General features: G+C 37.0%; 1 protein-coding gene across 1 annotated transcript in view; it reads left to right on the top strand.

Moving 5' to 3' along the window:
* The window catches only part of Cc2d2a (Coiled-coil and C2 domain containing 2A), a 422612-nt gene that overhangs the window by 248934 nt on the left and 159041 nt on the right, over positions 1-14637 (top strand). Inside the window, exon 19 of the mRNA XM_090380928.1 lies at positions 9076-9160. Coding sequence (XP_090237054.1) covers positions 9076-9160 — 85 coding nt within the window. The remainder of the gene's footprint in view (positions 1-9075; positions 9161-14637) is intronic.

Raw genomic sequence — 14637 nt, 5'->3', positions numbered from 1 at the left:
TTCTCTGAGCAGTGCAGACGAGCTGCAAGAGTAGCTCATGGTGCAGACGAGCTGCAAGAGTAGCTCATGAAGTTCTCTGAGCAGTGCAGACGAGCTGCAAGAGTAGCTCATGGTGTCTTGTCAATGATATACAGGAATTTTTCTAGCAGGGATAAGGAGGTGATTATTCCCTTGTATAAGGCAATGGTTAGGCCACATCTTGAGTACTGTATACAGGTCTGGAGGCCTCATTTCAAGAAGGATGTAGAGCTGCTGGAATGGGTACAGAGAAGGGCAACAAGATTAGTGAATGGAACAAAGGGTTGCTCTTACGAAGAAAGGCTTAAGTTTTGCAAATTACAGAGTCTGGAGACTAGGCACCGGCGAGGTGATCTGATAGAGGTGTATAAGGCTTTGAATGGTTTGAGCATGCTCAATGCCAATGGGATTCTTCATCTTGCTCAGAATAATCACCTCAGAGGGCATAAATTCAAATTGAGGAAGGACGGATGTCGGATAGATGTGCGGAAATTTGCCTTTGGCCAGCGGGTGGTTGGTTGGTGGAACGGACTTCCATCACTTGTTGTTGAAGTTGATAGCCTAAACAAATTTAAAGCTCAACTGGACAGGTATTTCGAACGAACGGAGGAGTGAAATGGGAGTGGTGTGTGTTTTTTTTTTTTTTTTTTTTTTTTTTGGCTGATGCTGAATAAGCTTGCTTTCTTGCCTCTACTAATGCTAATGCTAATCATCATGGCTCGAAGTTGGTGCATAAATCATTATAACCTTTAGCTTGTACTTCTTAGAAATCCTGAGTAGTAGTCTTGACACCCTTGGTGATGTACTTTTGAATTCCAAAATGTTGTTTTTTATATGTTTGTCGACCAGAAAGCCAACTCGACTTTCGCTCCTTTTGCTGTTTCCATTGGTGTGTATAGCAGATTTCCACTTGATAAAATTATAAGTGATTCATTTCTTCTTTTTCTTTCAGCCAAACCGATGATGCTCTAATTCACATTTTCTAATTCCTTTTCCAGCTCTAATATCTTGTCTTCACCGATGAGCGATCTTACGTTGTAACAGGCCAAGTTCAGTTTCCGTGCATGGCAGCCTGGTCATACTCAGAAATTGTTAGCACCCTCTGCTTTCACTCTGATCCTCTCGCTGCCATAAGAGGGGAAGGTGAAAGCAGCTAGGGACTGAGGGCTGTTTATCTTGCTGTCATGTGCTGGAGGATTTAGTCTTTTCCTCTTCATGCTGACCAGGCATCTTGAAGAGAATCACTCTACATGTTCATTGCCCCCTCTAAGTGACGTAACAGGGTTTAACATCAAGGTGTGTATGAGTGGATTTTAGGGAGGCAGGCCAATAGGACTTCTCCTAAATCTTCTGAAATTGAAACATATTGGATCCATCAGTGTTTTAGACTGAGTGTCTGATAATATACACACAGAATGCCTGTTTCCCTTTAAGACCCCAAGGTCATCTGTGGCAAAAATCCAGAAAACAAGGGGCAGATATACACTGCATCTTTCATCAATCCAAGAATGGATATGCAATTGTCGCACTCTAGGGGAAAACATTTTCTAAAGTGTTTGCTGAAACATCATACTCTACAGAGTCCACCTGAAATAGCATTAGTAGAAACATTTCATGCAAGAAAGCAAGCTTATACAGCATCAGCAAAAAAAAAAAAAAACACTTCCCATTTCACCCATCCATTTGCTCCAAAACATTTGTCCACTTCTTTCTTGAATTTATGTAACCTATCAACTTCAAACAATGACAGATGGAAGTTTTTTCCAGCAATCAACTACGTGCTGGCTAAAGGCAAATTTCCACATATCTTTTTGATAACTGTCTGTCCTCAATTTCAGTTTATGCCCCCTCAGGTTTGTAATCTGAGCAAGAGGAAAAATCACACCAGAATTGAGCCTGCTCAATCCATTCAAGGCCTTATACACCTGAATCAGATCACCTCGTAGGTGCCTAGTCTACAGACACTGCAAAGACCTTAAGCCTTTCTTGGTAAGAGCACCACTTTGTTCCCTCACCAGTCTTGTTGCCCTTCTCTGTACTCCTTCTAGCAACTCTACATCCTTCCTAAAAAATGAGGCTTCCAGACCTGTACACAGTACTCAAGATGTGGCCTGACCATTGCCTTATACAAGGGGATAATCACCTCCTTATCCCTGCTAGAAAAATTCCAGTGTATATCATTGACAAGATCCCATGACCTATTCTGGCAGTCTGTTTGCACTGCTCAGAAAACTTCATATTTGACTACAAAATTATCCCCAGAGATCTTTCTTTTTCCGTGACCCTGAGTGTAACATCACCTAGTTGGTACTTTTCTGTGGGGTTACTGCTACCCATATGGAGTACTTTGCATTTGTCGATGTTAAACTACAGTTGCCACTTCTAAGCGCATCTGCCCAGCTTTTCCAGATGCTTTTGCAGCAACATATTGTCATTAATCCTACAATATTATTGATAATTATACAAAACAGCAATGGGCCCAACACCGAACCCCTGGGGACACTACTCTCTGTCTTCTCCCACTGAACCATCCTTTTATTCATTGTAGCAACTTGCCCTTGATGCCATACTGCTCTAATCTGTACAGTAGTCTTCCATGTGCAACAGTATCAAAAGCTTTTCTGAAATGCAAGTATATGATATCAAAATTACTTTTTGCATCTAGTTTATTTGTGACCAAGTCATAGTATCCAATCAAATTGGTCAGATAAGACTTCCCCTCAACAAACCCATGCTGTGTGAATTATTACTAGTCTTGTCTAAATGATCCTGCGATGCTTCTTTAACCAGTGACTCCATTATTTTACCTGGAACAGAAGTCAAACTAAAAGGTCTGTAAATTGCTCGTGTCACCCTTTGATCTCCCTTTGTGAATTGAATATACATTTGCACATCTCCAATCCATGGGGACTGCCCCTGAGTCCAAGGATGGTCTCATAATTATGGCTAACGGTTTGCTTACTTTCTTTGCCACCTCCTTTAATATAACTGGATAGATCTCATCCACATGCCTTTCTTATGTTTAACTTCAACGATTTCTCCTCCACTCTCTGAGTTATTACCACAATTTCACACCCACTCTCTCTGTTGCTCTCAGTTATTACAAAATCATTTAACTCCCTGTTAGAGTTTAATGAACATCTGGCCTTCTCATCCTTGAATAACTTATGTGTGAATGTAGAAGCAAAATGCTCGTTTAGTTTGGCAGCTATCTAAGAATGATCATCTACAGTCAAACCATTGATACCAAGTGGTCCAATCTGACTCATCCCCTTCCTTTTATAGTTTATATAAGTAAAGAAGTCTTTGCATCCTTTGCCAAATATTTCTTGTAATCTGCCTTCACCTGCCTAACCTCCTTTGTCACTTGATTACAGACTAGCTTATATCTACCATAGGCTTCTGTGTTGCCTGAAAATTTATATGCATCCCATGCATTTTTCTTCTCTGCCACCAGTCTCATTAGTTCATCTGACATCCATTTGGGCAAACCTAGAACAGTATTTCTTAGTTGGAACAAAAAGCGTAGTGGCTTCCAAGATTACTTCTTTGAATGCTTCCCATTTAGAATTTGTTGTTGGTAACATCATTAGTTGATCCCACTGTATAGAATTTAAAAATTCTCTGAGACCACTGTAGTTACCTTTATGAAAGCAAAGCCCTTCTCTTTATCCCTGATGGTAGTTACATCTTAAATTAATCCCACATCAGTACACTGTAATCACTGCCACCTAGTGGTTCCTTTATCTATAAATACTTAATGCATGAATAATCACTGCTTATAATCAGATCCAGAGTGTTACTCCCTCTGGTTGCCTCTCTAACATGCTGCTGTAGAAAACAATCATCCAATAAATCCACAAAATCTTTGCTTGTGTGCAAATGACGAACCCACAAGTTCCAGTCAATATCTGGGAAGTTAAAATCCCCCATTATAAGACACTCTGGTGTACTGGCCCACCCTATTTCTCTGTATAATTGTTCATTGTACTCATTTTTTTCTTTCCCTGTTCTTATGTTACACCAAACCAACTCAACATTGCCCTGTCCATTTATGTCAACTTGATGCACTTCCTCAGATTTTGTTTCTTAACAAACAGCATAACCCCTCCTCCCTTCCTATCCTGTCTATCCTTTCTGTACACATTGTATTCCCAAAATTCCAATTCTGCATTCCTTATTTCTGTGTGACACCACGTCTGATATCCCAACAGTATCCACCGTTGATGTCTTGACCAATACTTCAAATTTATTTAAAAGAAAAGTAGCTGTTCAAGCTGTCTTATAATAACTGTGAGATCTATAGTTGCTCATTCACCACACAGGAACTTAAAAATGACAAATTTCCAAGGCAAATTCTGTATTGCCAGATGACATCCATTATGAACTTCTCTCATCGGAATCTGTGGATTGGCTGGTCTGTTTCTATAACAGAATCTATCTTGTTTCCAGGCTCTTGTCATAAAACAATTATGCGAAACCCCAATCAGAAAAGGATCCAAAAATTCTGAAAATTTATCATCCTATTGCTCTAACCATCTGCTTGTGCAAAAGCTTGTAAAGAATGATGAATGTTGCCTTGTTGAATACAGCGAGGCATGCACTCATCTCTTCATACAGGTGGAATGGGTAAATTAATATGAATGTCTTATTATGGGTGATCTCAATTTGCCCCTAATTGATTGGAATAAGTGGGAGGGAAATGCACCATGGGAAATCAAAATTTTATATATACTAGGTGGTTATTAATTTGTACCAGCATATTAGAAAAAATACTAGGGGTAGGACCATTCTAGACCTCATCATTACTCATGAATCAGATGATATTATAGGGCTTATACATAAACTATTGTCAGGTAGTGATCATGCAGTCCTTAATTAAAGATTAAGGCATGGGTTTTTAATTTTTTCAGAAAAGGGGACTGTTACAGTTTAAGGCACTACATCATATAAAAACATTATGGGAATCCTATTATCTCAAAACTTTACTACAACATGTTGGACAGACTACTTGTGTAATCGAGGCCTGCTAATATTCATAAAATCAGACAAATGCTAACTTATTGTGATTTTTCTCTTGTAGAAAACTTTTGAATTTAATTTTTAAATCAAAAGATTTGATTTTAGATAAAATAAAACATTAAATAAAATATATATGGGATATTAAGAAATATTATAGATATTTTAGAAATTTTAAGTCAGGAATTCTCTTACCTGAGATTTTTTTTTCAAGTTTTTCAGAAATAACTGCACCCAGGTATGGATGAAAAAGACCTGCCTAAAGAAAGATGAACCTTGTAACAGGATAAAGAAATGAAAGCAAGCTTTGACCCCTAAAAGGCACTATTAATTGGGCAGATTGCAGAGGGAGAGCAAATACACTAGAATTATGGAATACCTTAAAAACATTAATCACAGAAGCCATGAATGCATATATGCCATTAAGAATATATAGCATGAGGAGGATATCAAGACAGATGATGATTATGGAGCTGGCCAATCTAATAGAGCAGAAAAAGTTAGTGATAATAGCTACAAGTTGATCTGTAATAGTACCATGGGTTAGGTTAGGGAGGCCAGTACTGAGTATGAGGAAAGAAATGACTAAGAGATGTTTTAGGACAAGGAGTTTATCATATATGCGAATACAAAAAAAGAAGAAAATGAATCAGATCAGAACCTTGTATACTAGGCATGGGAAAATCTTAGATAACCCAGCTGATGTTGCCAAGGAGAGGCTAGGCCATGAAATTAGTGATTTCGAAATTACAGATGACTGTTTTTTAGGAAAATTTCGATCCTAAAGGCAAGGAGTTGATAGCATATACCCAGTAATTTTGAGAGAGTGTATAGAACTATTGAGGTTAATTTTGAGGACATTTTTAGACTTGGGAGAGATTTGTTTGGATTGGAGAGGCTCTGACATATCACCAATACATAAAGGTGGTTCTAAGAATGAAGTCGGCAACTACAACTGGTTAGTCTGACTGAGAGCCGGATTAAGATATGGGCTAGCAGGGCTCTTGCCTGGAGCACCATTCTTTAAGGGCTACCAAAAACAAGAACAAGGCAAAAATATGAATATCCTTAGTAAAGGATGCCAAAAAATCTTTCTGCCTGGAGCACAGGAATACCTTGGTCCGGCACTGGTTTGATTTCAGTGGTAAGGAAAATCTTGAATGCAATGATTATTGAGTGCAATTCAGGAGCATTTAGGTAGAAATGGATTCTTAAGGACACACAACTTTGTTAAGGCCAAATCATGTTTAACTTACCTAGTAAGCCATTTTGACACAATTACTCATGAGCTGAATGTAGGGAACAATTTTGACATAGTTTATTTGGAATAAGGCATTTGACTCAGTCCCTTACGAGAGGTTACTGCATAAGCTGGAATGTGTTGGGATTACTGGAAAGATTCTAAGGTGGATTACAGGGTGGCTGTAAAGCAGAAGGCAGATGGTTGTGATTAATGGATATTCTTCAAATTGGTGTCACATTAGGGATTGGTTCTTGGATCACTGTTGTTCCTGATTTTCATAAATAACATCAATGAAGGGATAGAGAGTGTTATCTCAAAAATTTGCAGACAATGTAAAGATAGGAGAGTTGTTAATAATCAGTACCAAGCAGTATTCCTTCAGCATCACTTTAACTGGCTTCAAGAATGGTCAGAAAATTTTCTGTTTTAATGCAGCAAAATACATGGTCTTGCACTTGAATAGCAGAAACCTCGAAGAGAAAAGCAACTCTGGAATAACTTATACACTTAGTTGGGGGTTAAGTTAAATAAAAAAGGTAGAGAAAGAAAAGGATCTGCGAGTTATGATACAGGCAGATAATGAAGTTCTCGGAGCATTTTGATTACATTTCCTCCATTAGAGTGCACTCCAAAGTGCCCGTCGCCTCCGTAGCCAGGTGGGAAGGAGCAGCAGCAGTGCGTAGCACACGCTTCTTGATTAGACCGGAGTTCGAGCCCGTAACCACCAAATATGGAGGATGCGGAAAGGTCAGGGAATGGCCACCGCATTTCCTGGAGCAATATGGCCTTAGTTGCTAATGCTCCTAAAAACCAAATAACAAACCAAAGTGCCCGTAAATAGGGGTATGGTAATTGTGGCGAGATGTATTTCAGAAGATCATAACAACAATAATCAATTTTGATAACGATAATCATATCACTCCATCACGATAGTGTGATTTTTAACACATTACCTTGTACTTTACCAGGTATTTCTAATTTTAATGACCGATTTCTATTTCAGTGAGAGTGGAAGCTGCTTTTGATAATTCAGCAGTTTGTACAGCCAGATTTTTTCCAATGGGCTGATTAATGCATAAACTTTTTCAATTACAAGAAACATATCTTGTTTACAGTAACCTTTAATAAATATATTAATATTAATAATAGATCACCAAATGTATATGATCTAAAAGTTTGGGAAGGGGACTAATATTTGCAAAATTATGAAGCTCACTGGGTATTCAGATAGGTCTTTTTGATACTGTATATGCCAATTCCAATGCATCTGCAACTTCTGGAAGCCTTTCTGAAAGGCTTTTTTTGAATTGATACTAGGTTTTGTGTCACATTCTGAATAATTTTCTGTCATTGCATGACTTCTTTTTCACTGTATGGTCAATATTAATACAAAAACCACTGGTCAGCCACAGTTTGGATATTGAAATCCCATTGTAGCTTATTTAGTTTCTTTCATGTGGAATGAACATTGCCGTAAATTCTGTCACACAATCAAAATTTCTATGAGAATGAGATATTGCACAATGGGTACTTATAACAATTTACTTTCATTAATTTACTTTCAGTATAGATATAAATCATTTTAAGGAGTCAGATAATAGTACAAGTCAACCGTCACTAATCCAGCAGCGTTGGGACCTGTGGGGGGTGCCAGATTAGTGAGTTTGCCAGATCACTGGTGGTTATTTTAGCATGCACAGTTTACCCAACAGCTAACCACCTCATCTTACCTTTAACATGTTGACTGCTAAGCTAGTTTAATAAAAAAATTCCCCAGGGGCTAAAAAATATTTAGCAAATAATTTGATTAGTAATTCTAAAATAAATATTGTAATGTCAGTGTTGTTGTTTTTTAGCTTAAAATATCAAAAAAAAGTTTTTTTTTTTTTTTTTTTTTCGTATGTGACTGACGCAGCCCAGTAGGTTACTTTATTTCTTGAGAAGCCATGTCGGCCACATACATGTGACGGTATTACGGCATACATATGAAGGTCATTTGTGATTAGTTTATTGCACACGCAATAAAACTAATTGTGATAAAATAAACTCTCAAACGTCGCAATAAGTCTGCCAGTATTGTTAGAGATTTTGTGAAAACAAGTTCGTTAGTGCGCTGTATTATCCATCATATTGTGTTGCGTTTTTCCGTAAGTTTGTAAAGTGGGTTGTAAAAAAAAAAAAAAAAAAAAAAAAAAAATCTAAAAAGGAATGGCTAAAAGAAAATTACTAAAATAAGAGGAACTGAGAGAAATTAATGGAATTTACAATTTAGCAGAGTTAAACATCTCGCAGACACACCGCTGTCGAGTTTTTTCAGAAGTTCAACTTTATATGTTATGGACAGTGTACGGTGTTTGTGCTTTACACCACGAGAGGCACTTCCTTTATGCATTGGAACCATGGCTGGGGCTAAGTGTGAGCAGGTTATAATAATAAATGCAGAAAAACAAGTGGGAATGGCTTGCCAGTGTTTACAACAACAGCTGATGCTGCAACCAATACCACCAAAACAGAAGCGGCAGGTCGGTGCACCGACCCGGGAAATTTGAAATTACGTTCACGGAAATTATGTCCAAGTTAGCGGTGGATCCGTATTAGTGATGGTCGACCTGTACTTAATGTTGGCCCATATAAAACTCCATGGCATATTGGTATGTTGTTAAATTCAGTCATACCAATAGTTGATAACTTGTTTACTTTATGTAACTTAATATATATATTTTTTTTCATTTTCATAAATTTAATACTATTAATCTATTCTGTTCTGATTTTTTTTTTTTTTTTTTTTCCTATAGAACTCTGAGTCAAGATTTTACTGTGACCTGGGGACAGATATTTAACATTAATGTTGCACAGTGTCCTCAGAAAGTAAAATTAATGGTATGTTTTTATTGTATATTACTTTAAGTAATAATTTATAAATAAATAATCCTTATTGTAACCAGAAGCATGTATAAAATATCCTATTTGGCTACAATTTAACATATTAATAATGAAACTAACAGTGTTTAAAACTACAATTATAATCAGTATAACTTTATAAAATTAAAATTTTCTAATATATAAAACTCTATTGAGTGTTTTTAATAAACAAACACAAAAAAAATTCAAAAATAATGAATATTTTGAATTGATTCTCCCCATCCTTCCTTTCTAATAAAAACTTCATAAGTTTTCATTAGAATTGAAATTAATCCTTGTGTGGCATAACTGCTGACCAGGTTCCAAGACAATTCATTCCTTATACCTGTGGTGTCACACAGATATAAGGAATGCAGAATTTCAGTAAGCAGAATTCAGTGTGTACAGTAAGTATAGAAAGGGAGGAGGGGTTATGCTGTTAGTTATGAAACATATGAAATGTAAGGCAGTGCATCCAGTTGACTTGGGTTGCGAGTGCAATGTTGAGTCAGTTTCGTGTGACATAATCACTGGGAAAGCAAAATTGAGAATAGGAGTGTTTTATAAACCTAATGACTCTGATGAGTATAATGGACAACTGTACAAAGAAATAGAGGGCCAGTAAATCAGAATATCTTGTAAAGGGAGACTTGAACTTTCCAGATATTGACTGGAACTTGTGGATTTATTGGATTCACTCACACACTAGCAAGACTTATGTCGATTTATTGGATTCACTCGCACACTAGCAAGACTTATGTGGATTTATTGGATTCACTTGCACACTAGCAAGACTTATGTGGATTTATTGGATGACTGTTTTCTACAGCAGCATGTTCAAGAGGCAACCAGAGGGAGTAATACTCTTGATCTGATTATCAGCAGTGATTATTCATGCATTAAGAATCTGCAGATAAAGGAACCACTAGGTGGAATTGATCACAGTGTATTGATTCCTTTAGACACCACTGGGGTCTTCTCATTTTGTTATTAATTCTCTGTTGAAATTTTCATATTTGCTCAGTAAGAAAGATCTACTTAAAAATGTAACTACCATCATGGGTAAAGGGAAGAGTTTTTGTTTTCATAAAGGTGACTAACAGTGGTCTCAGACGGCTTTTAAATTCTATACAATTGAACCAACCAGGAAGAACTAGACAGACTTTTTGAGGTAATGGATAGGTGAAATTGGAAGGGTTTTTTTTTTTTTTTGTCTGATGTCGTATAAGTTTGCTTCCTTGCATCATATGCCACTACTAATATTAATGCTAATCCCACTGGAAAACCTGTTTTACCAAGTGTTGTTTTTTGCTTGGAGATTTGATTACAGACTGGTTTCTGAGTTTGCATCATTATTTAGCTTTGCTAAAGTACATAGTTATAATTTATTGAATTGTTCAAGTCTACTACTGCACCTTCCAAAAACTTTAAAAAGGTGACCAGTCCTGAGCATGGCCAGCTTGAGATTCCTTTAGACACCACTGGGGTCTTCTCATTTTGTTATTAATTCTCTGTTGAAATTTTCATATTTGCTCAGTAAGAAAGACATCGCATTCCATTTTTAAGTTCAGAAAAGTCCTGCTCTGCACAAACAACTTCTCAAATTTTATCTGCCAGTTTAAGTGCTGATCTTAAGATAATTCTCTAGTGGGTAGAAGATAACTTAGTTAAGTTCATTCCTTCTGAAACTCACTCCACTTCCTGTCACACAGGCATTCTGTTTCTGCCACATGCTTTATGGATATTTCCATGGAAAAAGTTCATTTACGTGAACGTCTTCTGTTCTTTACAGTTATTTTATTTATTTTTTTTTTTGTATATTATTATTCCTTGAAAATTGTAATCTACAAATATTCTTGTCCAATATCACCTGAGGAGGGGGTAGAGTCTTTACTTTAACAGTAAAGTGATGTATATGCAAGAATTGTTGCAGTATGCCTGTCATTTTCATAAGATCAGTAGTTCGTATCGGAATAATAACACAACTGGGGGGGGATTATGGGTAAATTTTAAAAATACATGTAATTTACTTTAGCATACATATTTATTATAAAAAGAATCAACAATTTATATGACAGAGTGGGTTCCTGATCATAGACATTATCTGAAGAGCCTTGGTGAATCTCCAGGATTAATCAAGTTTCTGTTCTGGATGATGCTTTTCAGTTCAGCTTTGTGGGATTGTCATTAAATCACTGTGTGGGTGACAGAGGGTAGACTAGATCCAAAAATTTATTTATGTATGCTTTTCTTTTTTTTTTTTTTCCTTTTTTTGGCAAAGAGGGTAAGGTTGGCCAACATCAAGGACTTGGATATCCTGCAGCATTTCATATCATAAGAACCTTTTGTCAAGATTAAGATGGTTACTTGATGCAAGGCGTTTCAGGTTAGCTGTGAGGAAAGCAGGTGAGATTCTCCAGCCACAGAAGTTCAATGATGAAACAGAGATGAGACCTATGAAGAGTTTAACTGTAATTAGATATCAGAATTTGGCTATAGTGAGATTGTTTGTCCATCTATCACATTGTAATAACTCTACTCTCAGTGGATTAACTGGCGCTTCGTAGTCAGGTGGGCAGGAGCAGCAGTGCATAGCACATGCTTCTTGATTAGACCTGGGTTTGAGCCCGTGGCCACCAAATACGGAGGATGCGGAAAGGTCAGGGAATGACCACCGCGTATCCCCGGAGCAATATGGCCTTAGTTGCTAATGCTCCAAAAAACCAAATAACAAACAAACACTGGATTAACTTTCCTAAAATTTTGTATTTAACTCTGTTAGAGAGATTTATTGAGTCATCCCAGGCAGTTAGTATTTCTTTTTCCATTCATCTGCATGTAATAAATGCATTACATGAAATTTTGTTTGGCTCTTTTAGAATAATTTTTCGTGCCTTCCCAAATTTCATAAAAATTGAACCAGTAGAAATTTAGCAGTTATTTCTTTTTTTCATACATATTACATTGGCTTTCAAATTATTACTATTTTCTAATGCTCCTGAAATTGAATGCCCTCTGTACATTAACCAACTTTTTTTTCTTTTTTTTTAATATATACAGGCACTCCCCGGCTTATGTAATTCTCGACTTATGGAAATTTGACTTTACGTAAGTTTTTGCTGGATGGTGCAAACTTAAAAAAATCGTGAAAACGTATTTTGCATTCCGTAGGAATAAATGAAGGTAAAGTGAACTCAATAACACATTGTTTTTTTTTTGGTAATTCATTCCAAGACCACGGAAGTTTGAAATTTTTGCTTTAAAGCTAAGCTATCTATCTCTCTAAAATATCATTTTTATAATGGAAATTTTTTTTTTTTTTTTTATGAAAACCCCAAACACGAAAGGTATCAAAACCTATAGTACTTAGTACCGTGCATGGGTTGAAGGACAAGTATGGGGGGGGGGGGAATGCCAGAAACTTTGCTCTAGAGAATAAACATGGGTTTCACCACTTCAAGCCTCCAATAAGCAAAGTGGTGGTATTTCACCAGTTGATGAAAGTCATCCTTTCATCATTATCATATGTTTCATTATAAGAATCAATTTAGCATTAGAATTAGTAGAGGCACATGATGCAAGAAAGCAAGCTTGTACAGCATCAACCAAAAGAAAAAAAAAAAGCCTTCCCATTTCACTGATCCATTAATTCCACATGTTTGTCTAATGAATTTATTTAAGCTATCAACTTCCACAACAACAAATGGAAGTTTGTTCCAGCAATCAGCTACCTGCTGGCTAAAGGCAAACTTCCACACATCTATTCTACTATCTTTCCTCAGTTTGAATCTATGCGCCCTCAGGTTTGTAATCTGAGCAAAAGGAAGAATCCCCTCAGCATTAAGCCTGCTCAATCCATTCAAGGCTTTATACACCTCAATCAGATTGCCTTGCAGGTACCTAGTCTCCAGACACTGTAATTTGCATAACTTAAGCCTTTTTCATAAGAGCACTCCTTTCTTCCCTTCACCAGTCTTATTGCCCTTCTCTGTACTCATTCTAGCAACTGTACATCCATTGGTTGCCTTTGGATATTTTTCTAAAGCACATTTCTGGAGGTCACTACCATAAACTGTTTATTGCGCTTTTCTGTTAGTGCAATCTATTATAAATGGGTAGTAAACTTGATCTTATTGCATTTGCGATAATACCGATAACTGGAATTGTGTGGGTTTTTACGTTATGGTATTATGGTGAATGAGTTCCCCTTCACTGAAATCTTCAATCATATAAAAAACATAAATTTTCAGAATCTTCTCTTCATTCCTATTTACTTATTACAATGGTGAAGGGAAAGGGACCAACGGAAAGTGCAAGTGCTGGCATTGCTAGGAAATGAAACAAAATTGATGTAGAAATGAATATGATTAATTAAGAAGTGTGAAGCATGACAAAGTTTGTTATCTATTGCACGGAATTAGGTCTTGCTGCTTCAACAGTGAATACTATTTTAAGGGACAGTGCATGTATGTATAAATATAGTGCAAATGCATCAGAAATACATAGCTATATCTGAATAAATCAGAATATTGGTAAAACGGCATCGTTTTAAGTTATATCTCATATTGTGAATACCTTCACAACGAGTTGCCATGATATTGCACTACTTTGAATAAGTAACGCTTCACCTAAGGAGAAGACTAATGTTACTTATTCTCAGATGGATACCACCACCCAGACGGCACCGTTTCAGAGCTATTTGGCCCTTCTTCGGTGGGTGGGTAGGTACCCGAGTGATGCAACGATGGCAAAACAGTTATGAAGTATAACTCCACAAGGCGCCTCCGTAGCCAGGTGGGAAGGAGCAGCAGTGCGCAGCACACGCTTCTTGATTAGACCGGGGTTCGAGCCCGTCACCACCAAATACGGAGGATGCGGAAAGATCAGGAAATGACCACTGCATATTCATGGAGCAATATGGCCTTAGTTGCTAATGCCCCTAAAAACCAAATAACAATAACAAATAACAATAACTCCACAATATGAGAGATGCCTGATGGTGTATCATGTATTTAGACTCAAGCGTTTAGGGCATAAGCCTCAAGCTATGAAGGAGTCTAGACTATGTATAAATATAGTGCAAATGCATCAGAAATACATAGCTATATCTGAATAAATCAGAATATTGGTAAAACGGCATCGTTTTAAGTTATATCTCATATTGTGAATACCTTCACAACGAGTTGCCATGATATTGCACTACTTTGAATAAGTAACGCTTCACCTAAGGAGAAGACTAATGTTACTTATTCTCAGATGGATACCACCACCCAGACGGCACCGTTTCAGAGCTATTTGGCCCTTCTTCGGTGGGTGGGTAGGTACCCGAGTGATGCAACGATGGCAAAACAGTTATGAAGTATAACTCCACAATATGAGAGATGCCTGATGGTGTATCATGTATTTAGACTCAAGCGTTTAGGGCATAAGCCTCAAGCTATGAAGGAGTCTAGACT

Source organism: Mastigoproctus giganteus, chromosome 9 (genome assembly GCF_048544385.1).
Source record: "Mastigoproctus giganteus isolate SK-2022 chromosome 9, ASM4854438v1, whole genome shotgun sequence".
Lineage (NCBI taxonomy): Eukaryota > Metazoa > Arthropoda > Arachnida > Uropygi > Thelyphonidae > Mastigoproctus > Mastigoproctus giganteus.
The sequence above is the reverse complement of the archived record's forward strand: the minus strand, read 5'-3'. Positions and strand labels throughout refer to the sequence as shown.